The 20,380-nt window shown below is 37.3% G+C and overlaps 8 protein-coding genes across 8 annotated transcripts; 4 read left to right on the forward strand and 4 right to left on the reverse strand.

The window, feature by feature from the left end:
- Positions 1-396: 396 nt before the first annotated feature.
- Positions 397-2,754, forward strand: SOCG_02278 (anaphase-promoting complex subunit Apc8). The gene is made up of 3 exons (XM_013160772.1): positions 397-728; positions 961-1,679; positions 1,723-2,754. Exons 1-3 carry the CDS (start codon positions 616-618, stop codon positions 2,568-2,570), a joined length of 1,680 nt encoding a protein of 559 aa, XP_013016226.1. The 5' UTR covers positions 397-615; the 3' UTR covers positions 2,571-2,754.
- SOCG_02279 (anaphase-promoting complex subunit Cut9) lies at positions 923-4,938 on the reverse strand. Its single transcript, XM_013160773.1, has 3 exons — positions 3,234-4,938; positions 3,062-3,197; positions 923-3,005 (listed from the first exon to the last, which is right to left on the reverse strand). The coding sequence occupies exons 1-3, from the start codon at positions 4,823-4,825 to the stop codon at positions 2,727-2,729; spliced, it is 2,007 nt and encodes a 668-aa protein (XP_013016227.1). The 5' UTR covers positions 4,826-4,938; the 3' UTR covers positions 923-2,726.
- Positions 4,939-5,030: 92 nt separating this feature from the next.
- SOCG_02280 (ATP-dependent RNA helicase, TRAMP complex subunit Mtr4) lies at positions 5,031-8,544 on the reverse strand. Its single transcript, XM_013160774.1, has one exon. The coding sequence runs from the start codon at positions 8,453-8,455 to the stop codon at positions 5,129-5,131; it is 3,327 nt and encodes a 1,108-aa protein (XP_013016228.1). The 5' UTR covers positions 8,456-8,544; the 3' UTR covers positions 5,031-5,128.
- A 120-nt stretch (positions 8,545-8,664) lies between these two features.
- On the forward strand, positions 8,665-11,201 carry SOCG_02281 (mRNA cleavage and polyadenylation specificity factor complex subunit Rna14). The gene is made up of 2 exons (XM_013160775.1): positions 8,665-10,906; positions 10,948-11,201. The coding sequence occupies exons 1-2, from the start codon at positions 8,866-8,868 to the stop codon at positions 11,055-11,057; spliced, it is 2,151 nt and encodes a 716-aa protein (XP_013016229.1). The 5' UTR covers positions 8,665-8,865; the 3' UTR covers positions 11,058-11,201.
- A 23-nt stretch (positions 11,202-11,224) lies between these two features.
- Positions 11,225-15,637, reverse strand: SOCG_02282 (nucleoporin Nup40). Its single transcript, XM_013160776.1, has 2 exons — positions 12,461-15,637; positions 11,225-12,363 (listed from the first exon to the last, which is right to left on the reverse strand). Exons 1-2 carry the CDS (start codon positions 12,703-12,705, stop codon positions 11,502-11,504), a joined length of 1,107 nt encoding a protein of 368 aa, XP_013016230.1. The 5' UTR covers positions 12,706-15,637; the 3' UTR covers positions 11,225-11,501.
- SOCG_02283 (NEK/NEK2 protein kinase Fin1) lies at positions 13,379-16,024 on the forward strand. The gene has a single exon (XM_013160777.1). The coding sequence runs from the start codon at positions 13,529-13,531 to the stop codon at positions 15,599-15,601; it is 2,073 nt and encodes a 690-aa protein (XP_013016231.1). The 5' UTR covers positions 13,379-13,528; the 3' UTR covers positions 15,602-16,024.
- On the reverse strand, positions 15,697-17,249 carry SOCG_05253 (uncharacterized protein). The gene has a single exon (XM_013162401.1). It carries the CDS (start codon positions 16,091-16,093, stop codon positions 15,776-15,778), a length of 318 nt encoding a protein of 105 aa, XP_013017855.1. The 5' UTR covers positions 16,094-17,249; the 3' UTR covers positions 15,697-15,775.
- Positions 17,240-20,362, forward strand: SOCG_02284 (cyclin Pas1). Its single transcript, XM_013160778.1, has one exon. It carries the CDS (start codon positions 18,685-18,687, stop codon positions 19,921-19,923), a length of 1,239 nt encoding a protein of 412 aa, XP_013016232.1. The 5' UTR covers positions 17,240-18,684; the 3' UTR covers positions 19,924-20,362.
- Positions 20,363-20,380: the final 18 nt, after the last annotated feature.

Consider the following 20,380-nt stretch of genomic DNA (forward strand, 5'->3'; position numbering starts at 1 on the left):
ACTTTTTATTCGTTTGTAGCTATTGAAACAAAAGTGTCCTCAAATTTCAAAACATAAATGTATATCCTCCAGCATATATTTTAAAAAGTTACTCTTTATGTTTTTATGTGATAATTTCTCTTGTTAACTGATTTCTAAGCGTAGTAAATAATTTAATGAATCCATCTTTTCTAGTATTCTTCTTTAAGCTGCTACGCTTTTCAAGTTTTAAGATTTTCTTTGATTCATCACTGTAATTCCTTTTAATAATCTCTATAACCGATCTTCTCTTTTATATTTTTATTTATATTTTTATTATTGGTTCTATTTGTTTACTCTTACAATGTAAACAAACGAAAGGCGTTTCTCGCCGACGTTACACTTCCTTATTCTAGGCCTGACAACTGAAGATGTAAACAAACTTGGGTAAGCACAAACAGACGGGTTGGTCTCGTTTTGTGTTCTACCAAATGCTATTGAATACCATCTACTACACTCACAAAGAAAATTTAGAAAACTGAAAACTGTGCAACAGAAGAACCTTATTACTTGTCTTAATTCTTGGATTTGAGAAGGATTGAAACATTTGTAATTTACAGCCTAGAGAGAATTCTAAAACCAGAAACTATTATCATAATGATGATGGAAGAGAGCATCAATAACCAGCACAAAGTAATAGAAATTCGGAGCGGCTTATGGAACTGCATCAAGGAATGCTCAGAGCGAGGTTTGGTTTACAGTGTACGATGGTAAGTCTTTTTATTTAAATTGAAGGAACTTTGCGAATTGTACCTTTACAAAAAAAATTCTGTCTTTGATGATTTAGTTCATGAATTGGCAGCGACTGATGGACTTTACGAGCATAATTTGCATACGCGAATAGTGTCTGCTCAGGACCTTAAACAGGGATTGGACAAATATAAGCAACGTTTTGACAACAATCATCTCATAATAGTTGATTTAATTCTAATTATGAAATAGGGCCGCTGAGATGCTTGCCGGTTTGAAACCCGCAAACACCCTTGATGCTCCTTTTTCTTCCACTCCGACCGCTGAGCTTGAAGAAGACACGGCTACCACAAATGAGCGCATCTTAGAATTTAAGGAAGACACTACTTACATACTGGCCAAAGCGTATTTTGACTGTAAAGAATTTGAAAGAGCTGCTTACACACTTCAAAACTGCAAGTCTTCAAAATCGCTCTTTTTGCAGCTTTACAGTAAATATTTATCAGGAGAAAAAAAAATAGAAGAGGAAGCGGATACCGTTACTACTTCTATTTATCCAGCCTCTTCTTCGAGTCGTGAGCTCTATTCCATATCGGAGACCTTGGATAGTGTACTTAAACAGGGGAATCAGGATCCATATCTACTATACCTTAGCGGCGTGGTTAACAGAAGAAGGAAGCAGTATCCAAAAGCCATTGAATATCTCCTCACTTGCATCCGTAAAACCCCCTACTTTTGGTCAGCATGGCAAGAACTGTCATTGTGTTTAGATAGCCCAGAGATTTTGGCCAGTATCATTCGTCGTCTTTCGAAAGATCATGTAATGACTAAAGTATTTATTGTTTATGCATCTCATGAGCTACACCAAATCAACGGTTCTGTCTATGAAAGGCTGGCCGAGGTAGATTCCTTGTTTCCCTCAAGCCGCCATTTAAAAGTACAGCGTGCTTTATTAGCATACGATACAAGAGGTACGAATCTAAAATACAAGCATGCTCTAATCTTGCCTTCTAGACTTTGATGATGCCGAAGAATTATTTGAAGACATCTTGAAAAGCGATCCTTATCGTTTAGACGACATGGATACCTATTCCAATGTTCTATTTGTATTAGAAAGAAAATCAAAATTAGGGTTCTTGGCTCAAGTAGCTTCGACCATAGACAAATTCCGCCCAGAGACCTGTTCAATTATCGGAAATTATTATAGTTTATTATCCGAACATGAAAAGGCAGTTACGTATTTTAAGAGAGCAATACGACTGAATCGAAATTACCTGGCTGCTTGGACTCTTATGGGACATGAGTATGTTGAATTAAAAAACACACATGCCGCTATAGAATCCTACCGCTTAGCTGTCGATGTCAACAGAAAAGATTACCGGGCGTGGTATGGTCTTGGTCAAACTTATGAGGTTTTAGATATGCATTTTTACGCTCTTTATTACTTCCAACGTGCTACCGCTCTTCGTCCTTACGACCAACGAATGTGGCAGGCATTGGGAAATTGTTACGAAAAAATTCAACGGCCGCAAGAAGCCATCAAAGCTTATAAACGAGCTTTACTTGGGTCTCCCATAAACAGTTCTATCTTGATGCGTTTAGGTAACCTTTATGAAGAATTACACGACTTGGATACTGCTTCCGCAATGTATAAAGAATGTATCCGAAGTGAAGAAGAAGGTGATATGACGCCGGAAACCATTAAAGCCAGAATGTGGCTAGCAAAGAGAGAACTTAGTCGAAAAAATTTTAGACAAGCAGAAATGTATGTCAGTGAGATTTTGAATGGTGATTTGGAACTTGAAGAGGCAAAAGCATTAATGCGAGAGTTGCGAAGCCGAATGGAACATACCCCCAATTAAAAAAGGAAACATTTAGTAAACCTGAGTCGACTCCTGATCACGGACTTTTGAATAATGAATATTTTAGGTGTAATGTAAAATAATTTTTTTTATTAGTCATGAGTCTCATTAAGATTAAATTATGCATGTCTATCGCGTATTCAATTTGTCCCATTGCTATTGTTCAGAAAGATCATTATCTGGATCATCCATCATCATTTCTGAGCGTGTATCCACATATATCAGAGAATTATTATTCAATGTCTCATCAAAGCGAGGCGAATGGTATCCTATAACATTGCCGTTACTCGCATTGATAGTGGATTGTTGCATATATTCGCTGACCGCATCTTCGTAAACCAATTCATCAGGGACAGCAGGTATCAGGGAATTTTCTTCAAGGGCTCGTCTCAAAAGATCGGAGGCAACAATTTCATTTTGTGAAATTGCCAGACTCTAACAAAGGTTAATACAACGTAGGTTCATAGAAAATCTATAAACTCGAGACTTACTTCATGCAAATGAGTAATTGCAAGACCAGGCATTTTTTTGTGCATATACACCAATGCTATTGCGGTGTGTATACTCGCATCTTGAGTAGACAGAACAAGTCCTTGCTCAAGCGCATCGATCGCTTCGTCAAACATTCTAAACGTTAGAATTAAATTTTACTAGTAAACGTACTTTAATTTTCTGTAAGCATGACCAAGATTTGCCCAAGTAGCTGCCCACGGTTTCTCATTGCTTTGTGTTTTCTTTACTAGTTGCAAAGCAGAATTAAAAAACTTTATGGACTGCTGCATATCAGACTTATTAAATGCGACAACTCCCATTTCATTAAGTAAGAGGGGATCATACTGAAATAAAGAGTAGGAACTTCGCAAATATTCATCAGCTAATGAAATATTTCCAAGTTGCATATGTTGCATCCCAAGAAATAGATAAGGAAGATGAGTACCCTGAAATAATCGGGCAGCAGTCGTGTAAGCTGAAATGGCTTGATCATGTTCACCTTCGATAGCAAAAGAATGGGCAAATCCAATCCAAGCAGGTCCAAACTGGGGATCAATTGTTGATGACTTTGAAAAGTACCGCCGTGCTTCTTGCACTTTATTTACAGATAAATAGTATATCCCTACGGCAAGCCAAGTGACAGCTTTTTCAGGATGACGATCCACAAGGTCATGAGAAATTAAAAATAATTTATTTTTTTCGCCCATTTCATGAAGAGAAGCGAGATGTATTGGGTAAACAGCCATGTTATAAGGATCGCTTTCTAATATCTTTGATGTTATACTTATAACATCAACAAAACGAGATCGGACAATAAGTGATTCAGCCTTTGAAATCAATAAATCAGCATTGTTTTCCAACCCTGGTATGGACGTCAAATAATCCTCGGCGGCCCTTAGCTCAGGTTCATGGGAAGTTTTATTTAAGCGTAACATATATAGTGATTTCAGAAAATCCGAGTCTTCTTTGGAATATGTTGAATAATCAAGATTAGAAACCAATTCCCATTCTTCAGAGGCTGTAAGAAGATGATTTGATACCAATTGATCAAATGCCTCAAAACATTTTGTATCAACCATTAAAGCTTCTTTATAGCAGTCCTTAGCACGATCAAAATCACTTAAGTTCGTATACACCTGACCGCGCAAATAGCACATTGAAGCTTCTAATTTAATTCCACCGTCTTGCATACGCAATTTATCACTGTTCCCGTTTGCTTTACTAAAGGGATTTGTTTCGCCAAGCAATTCCAAGGCACCTTGCCAATCAAACAACTTGACAAAACAGAAGGCAGCTAAGTATCTACAAGCCGAACTTTGATTACATAAATCTTCTTTTGTAAGCAAGCTTTTTGCTCTAGCATAATCTCCAGTACAACAGTAGACTTGTGCAAGCCAAAATGCATCATTTGAGTCCTTTGTCATATCAAGGACCTTCTCACCAACAAATGCAGCACATTTGTACTGTTGCTGCATTAATGCATCATGCCTCCACATTCGCAAATATTCTTCGCGCGATAATGATTCGAGGCCAGCAGTTGATAAGTTTTTTTCTCTAATAAAAGATAATTCCGTAGATGTATTTGCAACATACGCCATGGGGCTAATCGTTAGAGTAGACATCTGAGAATTTGAATTGTTTACATTGGGCGCTCCCATTGATGGAGGTGTCATAAAGGCATTTGGGGGTCGTGAATCTCCTTGGCTAAAGGACGAAGGTGTAACCGCTGGTATAAATGAGGATTGAGACCGTTTCCCCATCATTGTTGTTGACAAAGGTCTATTTACTTCTTCAATTGCTGAGTCCCTTGGGTGTGGATGTTAAGAAAGCATAACGAGTAATAGGGTGTGTAAATATTTAGTTCACCTTGATGACCATTTGTTAGTGTGTGGGTGGTATTTATAATACAATCATTGTTTTTTTTTTTTTTTCAAATTATTTTTACAATCGTTCCCATAAGTTCTTACTTTTATTCTACTGAAAGAAAAACCCGAAACCAAACATTTATTTTTTACCTATACGGCATAATTAAGTATATAGTAATTCCAAAAAACTAAAAATTTTCATTACAAGTACAGAGAAGCGCTAAAAACAATATCACGATGTATACAACTGATAGTGTCTTCCATCTTCTTTTGTAAACCTGTATTACCAATGACTTTAGCAGCCTCACCCATTTGTCGAAGAAGTTCTTCCAGACGTCTAAACATACGAATTAAGGAACCTTCATAGACATCAGTCATCTTGCAAATTTGTGCAAAGGTAGCTCCATGAGCCCAAGCGTACACAACTTCCATTAACGATGGCTTGAAACTATTCACATAATCCTCCTCATTAACATCGAACTTGCTTTCTTGAGAAACTTTAGCAACCCTACGTGCCATTTCTTGCAAAATACGAAGAGGACCAGCGAGTTCCTCCTTCATACGCTGAGTTTCTGCCTCACTCTTTTCTTGGAAAACAACGCAGCTGAGAAGAGCAGCACATTGCTCCGGCTTCAAGTCATTAAAGATACCGTTAAAAATAAGCTCTGTAAGTAACAACCCGTCTCCTGTGCTAATTTCACAAGCAACACGGCCTTTCATTTCTATTACATCGTCGGAGGAAGTGAATCCTAAACGGCGAAGAACCCTTTTACGAGCACTTAGTTCATCTAACTGCATAATAGCTTTAGCTTTTGAAAGTTGCTTCTTAAGATCTTTAATTTGGTCAAGCAGAGAAAGCTTAGCAAGATAACGATCATATTTTTCTTTCAAATCTTCAAAATTATGAAGAGGATTCGACAATAGTCTAGCTTCTAAAACATCCACTTTTTTAGTCAATTTCAAGAAAGCTGGATCCTTAATATTCATATTCTCAACGGGATCTAACAGACTAATTCCATCGGGGAAACGACGCTTAACTTCATTCAATGCCTTACCTACTGTGTCTCTTTGAGCTTGAGATTTCAAATCGTTAGGTAAGAATACACGTATGTGAGCAATGCCATTCAAAGCTGATAAGGGAACGGGAATTATTTCAAATCGTCCCTTGTCGTCTCCTTTAGGCGCATGAACTTCAGGCAAACGACCATTCTTCATCCTTGGACGTTCACTATCTGAAGGAACTTTCACTATTACGTCCACCACATAAGACTCTTGAGGAACATACTCCTTAGTTTCACCCTTGGGAAGCGGTCTCTTCGATACACTTACAACAGCACCCCAGCCAAAATCTTCGTCTTTATGGTTTATAGACACAAGTCGGCCACTTTGCAAAAAAGAAAGGCAAAAGTTCGGATGATTAATGACAGTTCGAACATCGTCCCGATACTTTTTCAGTTGATTTTGAATTGTGTGGTAATCTTCTAAAGCACGCTCATCAGGAATGGACGTATTGTCATATTGCTGTTGAAGATTTTCGAGGTTCTCTTCCATCTTGGGAACTTCCATACTGTTCTGAAACTGAAAAAAGCAACGCTCAAGCATAAACTCCGGAGAAATGCCTTCTACACGCAACAAGTTCAAAATCATATTATAACTTAAATGGAAAGCAGAATCAAGACGGTCTGCTTCACCCTTAAGCATGGTCATAGCCACCGGCGGTTCCATTTTTTCGTCAATCATTAAAATTACGACACCACGGTCATCCAAACCACGACGACCAGCTCTACCACTCATTTGAATGTATTCACCACCTGATATCCAACGAAAGCTCTTTCCATCAAATTTTCTAACGTTTGTGAAAACTACAGTTTTTGCAGGCATGTTAAGACCAATGGAAAACGTCTCGGTAGCAAACAACACTTTTAATAGACCTTCCTGAAACAGAATTTCGATAACTTCCTTCAAAATTGGCAGTAAACCAGAATGGTGAATGCCAATACCACGTCGAAGCAGTGGTAAGATATGCTCGATTTGTGGTAAATCACGATCCTTTTCGGATAACTGATTAATTGCATTATTAAAAATGGTGGAAACAAGATCACGTTCCGTTTCATCGTTCATATCCAATTTGGACATTTGCAAAGCTAAAGCTTCACAATCGCGTTTACTAAAACTAAAAACAATGACAGGATTATAATTCTTCAGCATAATCATCTTGACAATCTTGTAAATGTCAGAAGGACCTTTAACACCTCCTTTGCCGGTTTTTCCCTTCTTAGCATTTTTCTTGGAGACAATACCAGCTGGGTCATCACCCTGTTTCTCAACTAAAGCAGTCATTGCTCTTTGGAAGTTTTCTTCACGGAAAACGCTCTTTTCATCTACTACCAAATGAATTCCATCACTACCGCTGGGAAACAAGTAGTGCTGTAAAGGTGTTGGTCGAAAATCTGTATAAACAACGTGACATGGTTGTCGGTGAATTTTAGTAATCCATTCTGCGAACTGCATGGCATTAGGAATAGTTGCAGAGAGGAAAACGAAATGAGCCTGGTCAGGCAATAAAATAATAGTTTCTTCCCATACAACACCACGTTCCTTGTCACGCATATAATGAATTTCATCGAAAATAACCCAAGCAACTTCACGCATTACCTCGGAACCACGGTAAAGCATTGAACGAAGAATTTCGGTTGTCATTACCAAGCAAGTAGCATCTGGATTGATAGTAACATCACCGGTCATTAAACCGACGTCACCAAATTCTGCTAACAGTTCTCTGTATTTTTGATTACTCAACGCCTTGATAGGACTGGTATAGATGACTCTCTGTTTATCACGGAGAGACTGAGCAACAGCATACTCAGCAACAACGGTTTTACCAGCAGATGTGTGGGCACTCACCAAAACACTCTCCTGACGTTCAATCGAAGCAATAGAGACTGCTTGGAAAGGATCAAGGGTAAAAGGGTATGTTCGAGCTGGTGGGTCGGGGCTTTTGTGTTGAGATATGGGTATGTAGTTGTAATTCGGAGGCAGCGACACTTGGTGACGAACTTGATGGCGAAGCTCGACAACCTGATCAGAGTCAGATTTGGCTTCAGCCATGCCAACCTCACCAGCAACCTTCAAAGATGCTTCCTGCTCGAAGGAATCGGTAACCAATGCATCGGCAGGAGGTTTGCCATTCCCTTCTCCATTTTCCGAAGAAATAGGAATCTCTTCTGAGGTATCCACAATCTCATTTACTACTCCTTTACCCTTGTTAGCACCTGCAACGGGTTCATTTGATCTTGTCCAAGGAGCAGCTATAGATTCCTCAACCTTCTTACGCTTAACGTCTGACTGTTTCGCTTCAGAAGTATCTTGTCGCTTGTTGCTTCCTTTTTCAGAATCTACAGCTTGATTATCATTAGAGGATGACTTGTCGCCATTTTCTTGTTCAGGGTTGTCTAAGTCTTTTTTCAAGTTCTTAGGAACTTTTCCCTCAAAAACGTCAAAAGCATCATCTAACTCTCCTTCAAACATTGCAACGATCAATTACAATCCTGCAATGATGAATAGGTAAAAGTTCTTGAGAAGGCTAAGTTAATTTTACCTTAGAATTGGAATTTTTTTCGCTTCAAATTAGCTATAACGACATCGTACTAGTTCACAATGCTGTTCGTACAAGTATGTGCACTGTATTTCGTTATATAGCTTAAAGATTTTGGATAGTATCTCCTAATGAGCATTACCACCAAAGCGAGAGTCAAAGGTGAATTCGTGTCTACCTATTCATAATCCTAGATTATTTTAGTTTTCATAGGTCCTATAGGACAGTTTCTGCTAAGGAGGAAAATCTTAGTGTCGGTCTAACGAAAGACATACGAAAAAAGGAAGAGCGTACTGTTTACTGAAATTCTAGATACAGACACATTACCTAAACCAGCTAAATAATGGAATCGGTGGATAATGTAGAAAAAAATAGATTGAGGGAATCATCTACTACCACTGAATTAGAATCTACTCCAAAAATATCAGCTGAAGATGCCGTTGATTCTTCGGCAACCGGTGGATTAAAAAGAAAACGTCTACCGAATGACAGAGTTGGCATGCTGAAAGATGAGATTCAGGAAAATCCTCATAACCTTTCTGCTTGGTATGCATTAGTAGAGGAGTACGGTTCGAAGGGAAAGCATGAAGAACTCCGAGAAACGTATGAACAAATGTTACGTCCATTTCCTTATGTTCCTCGCGTGTGGGTAGATTATATAAATGCTGAACTTGCCTTCAATGATTTCAGAGCTGTTGAAGTTTTGTTTAGTCGTTGTTTGGTGAAAGTTCTATCGGTAGATTTATGGACACTCTATCTAAGTTATGTTCGACGTATAAATCCTGAAGGTGAAGGTCAATCAAGGTCGACTATTACACAAGCTTACGAATTTTCTTTAAATACAATTGGAATGGATTTACAGAGTGGTCCTATTTGGTCAGACTTCATCGATTTTCTTCGTTCTGGACCTGCAGCATCAACGTGGGAGCAACAACAAAAATTAGACGCAGTTAGACGTACTTATCAACGTGCAGTCTCTACTCCTATATACAATATTGAAAAATTATGGAGAGATTATGATGCATTTGAGAATAGTATTAACCGGGCTACAGCTAGAAAGTTTGTAGCAGAGAAATCTCCTGCATATATGTCTGCTAGAGCTGCCATGCGCGAGCTATCAAATATGACTAACGGATTACGAGTTCTTGATTTTACATTCGAACGAAAGCGTAACAGCGCCGAAAAGTCTGCATATGTTCGTTGGATGAAATGGATCGAATGGGAAAAGAATGATCCTTTAGATTTGCTTCATGGTACAACTTTACAAGGAAGAATTTCCTATGCTTATGAACAAGCCATGCTTTATATCCCTCTGTGTCCTCAAATTTGGTTGGATGCTTTCTCTTATTTTTTGAATATTCCAGATGAGCAACGTGCATTGCAAATAATAAAACGTGGTATGCGTTATTGCCCTTCAAGCTTTGTGGTACATGTCCGTTATGCAGAACACGAAGAAGCCAACGGTCGGACTTCAGATATCAGGGTAATCTACGAGTCTTTAATTGCTGCTTTATCCAGAGAAATTGTTCTAGTGGAAAAAGAATCCGTACCTGAAAGTATCCAGGGCTCTGAAGATAAGCAGGAAGAAAGTAAACCAACTGGAATCTTACTAAGATTGGAAAAGCGTAAGAAAAAGTTAGTCAGAGAGTACAGTCTTGCATGGTGTTGTTTAATGAATGCTGTTCGTAGGACGGAAGGAATTAAGTCTGCAAGATCTGTATTCACAAAAGCAAGGAAAGCACCACACCAGTCTCATGAGATTTATATAGCAAGTGCACTGATGGAGCATCACTGTTCTAAGGATAGCACAATTGCTTCAAAAATATTCGAACTTGGTTTAAGACACTTTAGTGATCTACCAGAATATGTATATAAATATTTATGTTACTTGATTTCAATCAATGACGAAACCAATGCTCGTGCACTTTTTGAAAAGGCAATTTCAAAAATGGATGCCATTGAAGCGAAGCCTATTTATCAAAGATGGCTTGATTATGAAAGTAGATATGGCGATTTGAACGCTGCTATTAGCTTAAGCCAAAGGATGGCATTAGTATATCCTCAGGAGTCTACTCAAAGTATCTTTCTATCACGTTATGGCTTAGAAGTAGAACGCGAGGAAGATGAATTCGATGCAGATATCTATGACTTGCGAACAGCTAATGCAAATTCTCAAAATAAGGACGATGACTCTGCTTCGGAAACCTCAGACTCTTCAAAAAGTAATGTAGAAATGGAAGATACTCGGTTGCTGCCTGCTTCATTAGAAGCCGCACCTGCCCATCCTCCTCCTATTTCTGCACAAGCACCAACGGCACCTGTCCCATTACCCCCTATCATAACAGAACTACTAGACGAGTTACCAGCTGCTCAGACGATTACCGGTATGTTACAGTTAATTTTTAATTCCTTACTAATTAAGCAGAAGCCCCTATTCATCCTGTGAAACTAATGGATTATGTTGTCAAATCAGATGTCCCCTTTATTCGTCTTAGAAACGCAAACACGCATCTGAAAAAGGCACGTTACAATTGAAAGACAATATAAAAAAAATTTATTTTGGAGCTTAATGGTTATACTTAATGAAAATATTTTGGTTCTTTGAAAGTTTTTAAGTGTGTAATTATGATCTCGAATAACTAAGGCTATTTTGCTAGAATACGAACATATCGTTTATACGTAAAGTTACGTTTTATTTTGAAGTACGAAGTAAAAACTGTAAATTTTTGAATTCATGAATGACCAAAGAATAAATGCTAAAAGGGAGGGACATAAGACTACTCATTACTAGAGAATACGGAAAGATTACTCATTAGTAAAACATATTCTAACCGTTTTGTGTATTCATCCATTATTCAATTATCAACCAAGGAGGCTTGTGTACGTTTGCTGTTTTAACATAGCCTTCTTCCTTTCCAACGTATTATACAGTAAGATTAGACCCAGTTCATTTTCGTATACGCCCAATAAACCTCATATCTAGAATCCGAAAAGGGTGTGTAAAATCACCTGAATGCTCTTACCTAATAAAGAACTCCTTCCGGTCTTATCGTCTGCAATATCTGACAACTTTTCTTCTTCATCGACGGTATCGTTTGCATTATTTCCAAAAAGACTTTGTACTAACCAATTCTTTGAATTGTCCTTATGGGATGACTTGAATATATCTTCGTTATGCTGAACCACTATTCTTTTCCCAATTGTTGCTTCAGTTTGCACATTAGCCTCTATTTGAGTAGTTAAAGGTGGAATTCCTTTGGTATCTGCTTCTGTCATTTCAACATCTAAAGCATCCAGATTTGTAGATTGCGAATAACCTTGTTTATCATCAGAACTATAGATACATCCAACCATAAAAGAACCACCAATAACTATTCCGTTTGATTGAACAGCTTTGGCAGCGGAAAAAGGTTCGGCATAGGTGAGTTGTAGCCAATTTCCATGACCACTGTTTAGACTCGGCATGGATACACTAGAGGCGGTAAGAGAATTCTGATTGACAATCTTTCCGAAACGAGAAAATTCATTCACGACTTGACTGGTTAATTCCGGTGGAAAGCCAAAAACGATAACAGTTCTGCTAACTTCCTTTAATGGTTCCATAGGATTATTTTGAGTTTTCGTGGAAAAGGGAGAAGAAAGAGGAGAAGCAGTAACTTGATCGACATTGGAGGTGCTTATTTGACGAGAAGATGGGAAGTCATAGATAGATTGAGTAGGAGGTGCATCTTCAATGACTGAGCTTCCTCCCAAACGGTTAGCCCGTAAAAATGGTTTTGGAGTACCGAAGCTAGGTCCTCCAAATTTGGATGAAGGATTTGTAGAGGAACGGATACCGGAACTAATTATCAGTTAGTAAATACAGATATGAAGAAATTCCCAAGTCCCTTCTAAATATGGGTGAAGTACAAACTAAATATTAGAAAAAAAATACTTACGGTGATTCAAAAAACTCGTTCAAGGGAGAGCTGACATCTGGGGCGAATTTGCGTTGACTCGCCGTTAAGTGCATCAAATGACTTGGAACAAATTTCTTATCAGTTGAAGATGGAGCGAAAGATCCTCTGCTTCCTCGTAGCTCTCTTTGCGGTGAAGGGGAGCGCAAGTCGTCCACTGAGAGAGGCTTCAAAGGACTTTTGCTATTTGGTGAACTGCTAACTCCAAACGATGATGAATGGTTCATCTTTTAACAGAAATTATTTAAATATAAGGTCTAATTTTATATTAAATTATTAGATGGAGTAGAATAACAAGACAAATTTTCCTTTTGATTGTTTTGAGTGGTGGTTAACTTGACCGCCCAAAGCAATGACCTGTTACTAGTATAACACTTGGTATAACTTTTATGACAAAATCCTCTATAGTACTCTTCCTATAAGGATGTTAATGATAATTCAGTTAAAATTAAAATATCAAAAGGTTCAGAATTTGTAGCAAAACAAGCTTTTACTTCGTACTTACGCAAGCGAAGGTGAAGAAGTCGGCTCTGTACCAAAGTATATATCCAACGAAACTTAAAGAGATCAATAATAAATTCCGGAGCAGTAGGGAAGCTCTCTGGTGAGATATTCAATATCATTGTAAGAAAAAGCTCGTTTATGTACAATGAACTAAACAAGGAAAAATAGCCATCTAATTAGCATGCAATACTCTAATTTCATTTCAATTCTTCGTTAAATATACTCGCTACATTCATTGGATTCATATACCATTTACTTACTTCCTTTAGTATTTGTTGATTAGTGAAACCCTGCGCAGTATGTATAAGCAACACTTTGGTTGGATGAGAAAAAACGTTACCTGAGATTGTTTACTTTCAAGAGACAAACAAGTAACGGTGAAGAAATACTGAAGAAAACAAAGTAAACTTGCACCCTTAACACAAAAACAACATTGTGTCAAAAGTTGAAAGTTTTTGGATATAAAAGTGTTTATATATCATTGACTTGATCTTTAGGAGGCGTCTTGCATTGTCTTGTGCGAGTTTGTATGCACTCTCCCTTATTATGACCGAAAAGTATAAAATCCTGGAATGCATTGGTCATGGAAGCTTTGGCAGGATTTACAAGGTTCAGAGGCTTTCTGACGGCGTACTGCTAGCTCAAAAGGAAATTCCTTTCGGAAATATAAGTAGACAAGAGAAGCAGCACATTGCAGATGAAGTGAATATTCTTCGACATCTAAAACATCCTAATATCGTTCAATACTGTGGCGAGGAAATCAACAGACTTACTCAAGTGATTAATATTTATATGGAATACTGCGATCGTGGTGATTTGGCAAAACACATTGAGATTCATAAGGAAGAGAAAACGAGATTTCCAGAGCATCAAGTACTCCGGTTCTTTACGCAACTTTTACTCGCCTTGTACAGATGTCATTATGGTAGAGATGCTCCCGTTACGGAGAACCAGTGGATGAACGAAAGCCACATTCCTAACCAGTATGTCTTGCATCGAGATATCAAACCTGCCAATGTGTTCCTTGATGAAGACAATTCGGTGAAGTTGGGAGACTTTGGACTATCGAAATTACTAGACAATACTCGTATGTTCACACAGAGCTACGTAGGAACCCCGTATTATATGTCTCCGGAGATTATTCGAAATAATCCTTACAGTGCGAAATCGGACATATGGGCACTTGGATGCGTTATGTTTGAAGTGTGTATGCTTAGCCACCCATTTGAAGGAAGATCGTATTTAGAATTACAAAAGAATATTTGTCAAGGAAATCTTTCCCATTGGGATGGTTATTATAGTAATGATCTATATCAACTAATTCGGCACTGTTTGGAAATTGACTGTGACGTACGTCCTACGACGTTTCAACTTTTGTGTTCTCCAGTGTTAATGGACATTAGAAAGCAGCTGGAAACGGAACGTTTGATGAAGGATCAGTTCAGGGTTCTTCGAAAGAAGCAGCAGTCATTGAACCAACGAGAAAACGAGATTGCGCTTCGAGAGCAACAACTGGCGATGCGTGAAAATGAGCTTGGAAACTATGTAGCAGCGAATTTAGCACAACAAGAAGAGGCACTGCGTCGTGATATGGAGAAACAATTACGAGAAGTGGATAATCGTTACCAAAGATATGTACAGCAAATGATTGGATCTATGCAGCAAATGCAGATATCGAATCCACAGATGTATGGTGCAGCAGAAGGGGGCAATATGTCTACGATGGAGATGGTTATGGACACAGCTATTGAAACAACGGGGATCCAAGAACCCAAATTAAGTTTAAGCCATGTAACATCTACAGAAATAGTACCTTTTGTTCAACCGAAAAAAGCAATGGCATCGGAACGGGAAGTACCTAGCTTGAAGAAGAAAGAGATGTCGTCACGGGCGCTGCACACGACGGCTACGCTTATGAAGCATGCATACAAACCGCAAAGTCCAATTGAGAAAAAGTCTGCCTCGCTTCATGATCGACATGACGTTAACCATGTGGTAGATTCGATGGCGAAACTATTGGATAGTTCTTTGCAATGCAAGAACGAATCTGAAGAAAAGACGAATGATGACCTGCATGAGATTTTACGAATGCGACGAAAAACAAGTAAAGGGATTTTTGAGAATGAGCAGCCAGAGACGGCAATTCTTCCTGGTGCACTTCCAGAAGATGGATATAAGGAAGGGAAGCAGAGAACGAAGCATGATTCGTTAGATTCTCGATACATTGAAAAATTGGAGAAATTGCATTTACGATACCCGACGACGAGCAGTGGCCGACAACCATCGAAACTTGCGAGAACACAGCAAGGTAAGATGGGATACTTGATGAAGGCGGAATCAATGGTGGACGAGGATAGGAAGAAAGAAAGACGTGGAAAGGAAGATGGAGAAGGGTTAGAAGAGCCGATATCTAGTGGAGAAGATTATACGCAACAGATGCCGAAGAAGCTACAATTACTAGAAGGACAGAAACGGTCACCGGTGAAGCAATTGGCACGGTTGAATACAAACAAGCTACGACGTTCAGGTATGGATCGACCTACGTATGGATGGGGAGAAGAAGATATGTCTGGGCAATTATTGAAAAAGACATGGAATTCCCGGATGATGCAAGCTTGAAGAGGAAAAAGAGAAAGAGGAAAGATTTCCTTTTTTATTTATTTTTTTTCCTTTTTTTTTATAAAAAAAAAGGAAAAAAAAAAAAATCTTTAATTTATACGTCTACTAATACCTTTTGTTTTTTATGATTATTATTATTCTTATTAATTGTGGACTATTTGCGTTTGTTAATTTTTATTTTTTGAGAGACAAACCAGACGATGGAAATGTTTTGCTGGACGAAACAAGCAAGGGTCTGTGATTTGGAAATAATGAATGAGTTGTAATTTTAAATGGAAAGAAAAAAAAAAAAAAAAAAAAAAAAGAGAGAGAGAGAGAGAAAGAAAGAGAAATGAATAAAATAAAATAAAATAAATATTGAAAGGAATAACGAATGAATTGTAGAAAGAAAAGAAAACAAACAGGAATGACAGGTAAAGGAAGAGCAATACGAAAGTATGGAATGAATTGCGAGTATAGTATAGTATAGTATAGAGAGATGTGCGATTTCATTTTCTATAGAATACTAAACTAAATCTCGAAGGATTGATGAAAAATCAAGATTTTTTTTGTGGCTGTATTCCGAAAAACAGGGTGAATGAGAATAGATGAAAATCAAAAATCAAAAATCAAAAATCAAAATGAAACATCTACTTGGAGAAATTGACAATTGAATTTATCAGAAAATCACAAAAGATAAAAATTAGACATTACAAGCAGCATCTTTTGAAAGAAAAACAAAAAAAGAGAATAATCATCACGAGATTTTTTTTTTTGGTCTTTTTTTTTTTCTCTTTCTTTTTTCTTTTTTCAATATCGTTTAACGTGGTTTTTCGTCTTTTTTTGATTTCAAATTTATGATTCTATTCTCAAGTGCTTATGATTTTGTATGTAACTCGTGACTCATCATCATTCATGTCACTATTAATTGTTTTCCTTGGAAGATGCATGAAAAAAGCATGAAAATTTCATAAAAGATTTACAATTCTTATCGTTAAAATCAAAACAATTTCTTTTGCCATTTCATTTCATTTCATTTCCCTCTTCCCTCCTTCCTCTCTTTTTTTTTCCCAACCGATGGATGATGGATCAAAATGATAATTCTCGGTGTTATCGATTGTCCTATATTCAAACCATCGTTTCTTATCCCACCCACACCCCACTTGCATGGAAACTTTGCTCCTCTCTAATTCTTGGCCGATTGTTACCTGCTCCCATCTTGTTTTACCTTAGTAAGAGAGGCCGAAGGACAAGGCCGAGTCCATATGGCTTGATATCTATCTCATCACAATCATTATACAAAGCCGTTCATCCATCCATCACATCACTTGGAGAAAAGATTTTCAAATTGTCGTCGTATATTTAAAGCAAGTTGGTTGGAAACAATTTTCTTTTCAAATTTTACTTTTTCCAACATTTGTTTAAGTGATTTTATCGTTGTTTTATCGTTGTTTTATTTTTCTTTTATTTCTATTTCTAATTCTAATTCTTTAATTTTTTTTCCTTTTCTAATTTTTCCCTTTTTACGTTTTACCAACTATATTTGTTTTGGTTTTTCTTTTGTCGTTTGATTGATTTCGTGCAATTTAATACAAACGTTTGTACGATTTCTTTTCCTCATCTTTGACGAATTTGGTTTCATTCGACTTTTTTCTTTTCTTTCTCTTTTTTTTTTTTTTTTTTTACACAACAAGTCATCATCATCTGTCGATATATTTGTCTGTCTTGCCGTCGGCTTTTCGGTTGAAGTTTGCTGGCGTGAATTTTTTTTTTCTTTTTTCCTTCTTCTTCTTCTTCTTGTTGTTGTTGTGGTTTTGCTTTTACCGCTATTGATTCTTATACGTTCAGTATTTGCCGTTTGTGGTTTTACCGTCTGTGGTTTTGTGGCTTCATAAAGAATCATTGACATTTTCTTTTTTCTTTTTTTTTTTTTCTATTCTGTTGATTTCAGTTTCATTCCTGGAATTTTCGATTCTTCCAATTTGCTTGAATCAATCTTTTTGATTCGTTTTCTATTTTTTCATCGCGAACCTTTTGTTTTTATTTTTTTTCTTTTCTTCTTTACTTCTTTTTCTTTTCTAATTATTAAAATCCTTTTTCTCTTTTATTCTTCTTTAGAAAAGAAAAGAATATAGTTAAAAAAGTCAATTTCCTCAGACATTCAATATTACACTTCCTATATACTATATATTTTGTTTGTCGGTTGTCTCTCTGCCTGTCTGTGTGGTCTCGTTAACAAAAGTTTGATTTCAACTTTATTTCGTTAATTTTTTTTTTTTTCCTCCTTACTACGCTTTTTTATTCCTTTTCTTTCTGATTCCTTTCCACGTTCTTTTTGTTGCCTTTTTATTTTATTTTATTTTTGTTGTTGTTTTTTTTATTTTTACTTCTTTTTCTCCTTTTGTATTTATTTTATTGTTTATTTTTTTCTTCCAACTGGCTTTCCTTTTTTTTATTTTTTATTTTTTTTTTTGATTCTTCCCTTTGTTGTTTCGCATTTTCGTTCCTTGATTGACTTTTAATTCTTTCTCTCTTTTTTCTCCTACTTTCTTGCCAAACATACCTTTTCAGTAGGTCTCTCTCTCTCTCTCTCTCTCTCGATTTGGATTTTTCATTTGCGTTTGCGTAACTGTTTTAACGGTTTTGTAGTTGTCTTTTGCGTCCTTTCTCTTCGCAATTTCCTTTTCTCAAAAACTTTTGTTTTTCTCCTTTTCTTCTTCTTTTTTTTTGTCTCTCCGTGTTTGTTTTCTCTGATTTCTTCATCATGGTCTCTGTTTAGAGTTTCTTCCCATCTTCCATTTTTAGGGTGTGCTTTACTCTACTCTTTTATTTTTTTTCCCACTTGAGCCTAGTTTTATTTTTTTTATTTTTGAACGCAACTACAATCCTTCCTTTTCACTTTGTCCTCCCTCCTATCAACGGCCCTCGTTTTTCTTTGCATTATTTATCAAGCTTTATTCTATCGATATTTCGTTTTATGCAAAGCGTCCGTGTTTGCTTTCAAGGATCCTTTTCAATTTTACTTTCCTCTACTTTTACTTTTACTATTCTATATTCTTTTTTCCAACTGTACTTTACTTACACTTCTCTTGACATTCCTCAAAATGTCCAAACTTAATATTCGAGCTTTGCTCGATGCTTTTTCTACCGTTATTCTCTCTATTTATCCTCTTGCTCAAAAGGCCAACCAGCCCTTTCATTCCCATACTTTGGCTCTTAACCAATTTTTGTATGAAACCATTCGTCGTAGTCATACCGATTACACTACCCTCATCCTTGCTTTATACTACTTCATCAGCTTTCGTGAACGCGCTTTTGTCGAACCTCAAAAGTACATTCCTTTGCTATGCGGTCGCCGTCTCTTTTTGGTTTGTTTAATCGCTGCTACCAAATTCTTGCATGATCGTAGCTTTAGCAACCGTGCTTGGTCTAGGCTTTCTCAGTTGCCCCTAGATAAACTCCTTATCCTTGAGCGTTTGTTTTACCAAGGCATTGATTACCGTCTTCTTGTTGCCAAGCATGTTTTCGCTCGTTGGTCTTTGTTAATCGGCGAATGTTGCGTTCAAGCGACTTCTTACCTTTTAAATTCTTCCGATCCTGCTTTGGATTTCCGTAAATTTTCTCCTCATTGGATTTCTTTGTTTTCCAATGTTCACTCTTCTTTAAATGATTACCTTTCCGTTGCTTATATTACAAAGATTGCTCAGCAAAGAATGAATAATCGCATGTCCGTCATGCAACGTATGAATACATGCTTCTCCCAACAAATCCCTTCCTCCCCAGAAAGCTCTACCTCTTCAAGTCCTTCATCCACTCCTATAATGGACGGAATCAACTCAAATACAATCCCATCTGTTCCCAACACTAGACCCCAGGCTTCTCTTGTTCAGCCTCCTCTTCCACCAAACTACCCCAATTGCCCAAGGGTACACAGTCGGCTGAACGGAAATATGCCCCCTCAGTTTGCCCTTCCTCTTTTAGCTCAAACACCTCTAGTCAGACATCAGAACTTGCCCCCTACTCCGTCCTCTCCCTTGCCTTTCTCATATCGACCAATGCATCCAGAAAGCTTCTTGATAGAAACTTCCATCCCACAAGCGCAGTCTACCTCTTCTTTTCCATTAAATGCATCTCATGCGACTCCTTTCCCTTCTACTGCTCATAATGATAGATACGGCAGCTCCTTCTCTAAATTAATGGCAGAGCCGGTAATCCCCCAACCGACTGTTCCTTTAAAACGAGTCAGCATCCCTATGTTAATATCACAACAGAAAAGACCGTCCGACGATGTCACAACTCTCTCCCCAACTTATTCATCCACGAAGCGCAGTCGTCTTGTCTAATGAGGAATTACTTGGTTCAGTTTATGTCCAAGTTTTCGAAAATCCATACGTCTTTTCATTATTCTTATAGAAAATTTTAATCTTCCTTTTTTTTTGTTAGGTTACTTCATTCACTTTTCCTAAATCCTTATGCCGAATTATACATATATGTGTGTGTGAATTGTGTATATACTTACGTACTAGACAATATACTGTTTGGAATGCAAGGACTTTTTTCTATTTTATTTTATTTTATGTTCTTTTTGTTTTGTTTCGTTTTATTTCAATCTTACAGTGTAGCCTCGTGGGGCTATTTCACGAATCTATTCTCCTCCTTTCTTTTTATTTTCCTTTATGCCCGTGGGTTCTCTAAAATTATTATAGTGTATCAATGATTACTTTATCCTTACGTCCTTAACTGGAATCATCCTCATTCAATGTACAAACTTTTTTCTTTCCATCTGTAGCCGTTGAGTAT

Source organism: Schizosaccharomyces octosporus (genome assembly GCF_000150505.1).
Source record: "Schizosaccharomyces octosporus yFS286 unplaced genomic scaffold supercont6.1, whole genome shotgun sequence".
NCBI classification, from domain to species: domain Eukaryota; kingdom Fungi; phylum Ascomycota; class Schizosaccharomycetes; order Schizosaccharomycetales; family Schizosaccharomycetaceae; genus Schizosaccharomyces; species Schizosaccharomyces octosporus.

Coding starts and splice junctions, on each gene's coding strand:
- SOCG_02278 (XM_013160772.1), top strand. CDS start 616: ATGATGATGGAAGAGAGCATCAATAACCAGCACAAAGTAATAGAAATT. Junction 729..960: donor TTGGTTTACAGTGTACGATG/GTAAGTCTTTTT, acceptor ATTATGAAATAG/GGCCGCTGAGATGCTTGCCG. Junction 1,680..1,722: donor ATTAGCATACGATACAAGAG/GTACGAATCTAA, acceptor CTTGCCTTCTAG/ACTTTGATGATGCCGAAGAA.
- SOCG_02279 (XM_013160773.1), bottom strand. CDS start 4,825: ATGATGGGGAAACGGTCTCAATCCTCATTTATACCAGCGGTTACACCT. Junction 3,198..3,233: donor CATGCTTACAGAAAATTAAA/GTACGTTTACTA, acceptor TCTAACGTTTAG/AATGTTTGACGAAGCGATCG. Junction 3,006..3,061: donor CAATTACTCATTTGCATGAA/GTAAGTCTCGAG, acceptor AACCTTTGTTAG/AGTCTGGCAATTTCACAAAA.
- SOCG_02280 (XM_013160774.1), bottom strand. CDS start 8,455: ATGTTTGAAGGAGAGTTAGATGATGCTTTTGACGTTTTTGAGGGAAAA.
- SOCG_02281 (XM_013160775.1), top strand. CDS start 8,866: ATGGAATCGGTGGATAATGTAGAAAAAAATAGATTGAGGGAATCATCT. Junction 10,907..10,947: donor AGCTGCTCAGACGATTACCG/GTATGTTACAGT, acceptor CTAATTAAGCAG/AAGCCCCTATTCATCCTGTG.
- SOCG_02282 (XM_013160776.1), bottom strand. CDS start 12,705: ATGAACCATTCATCATCGTTTGGAGTTAGCAGTTCACCAAATAGCAAA. Junction 12,364..12,460: donor AACGAGTTTTTTGAATCACC/GTAAGTATTTTT, acceptor ACTGATAATTAG/TTCCGGTATCCGTTCCTCTA.
- SOCG_02283 (XM_013160777.1), top strand. CDS start 13,529: ATGACCGAAAAGTATAAAATCCTGGAATGCATTGGTCATGGAAGCTTT.
- SOCG_05253 (XM_013162401.1), bottom strand. CDS start 16,093: ATGAAATCGCACATCTCTCTATACTATACTATACTATACTCGCAATTC.
- SOCG_02284 (XM_013160778.1), top strand. CDS start 18,685: ATGTCCAAACTTAATATTCGAGCTTTGCTCGATGCTTTTTCTACCGTT.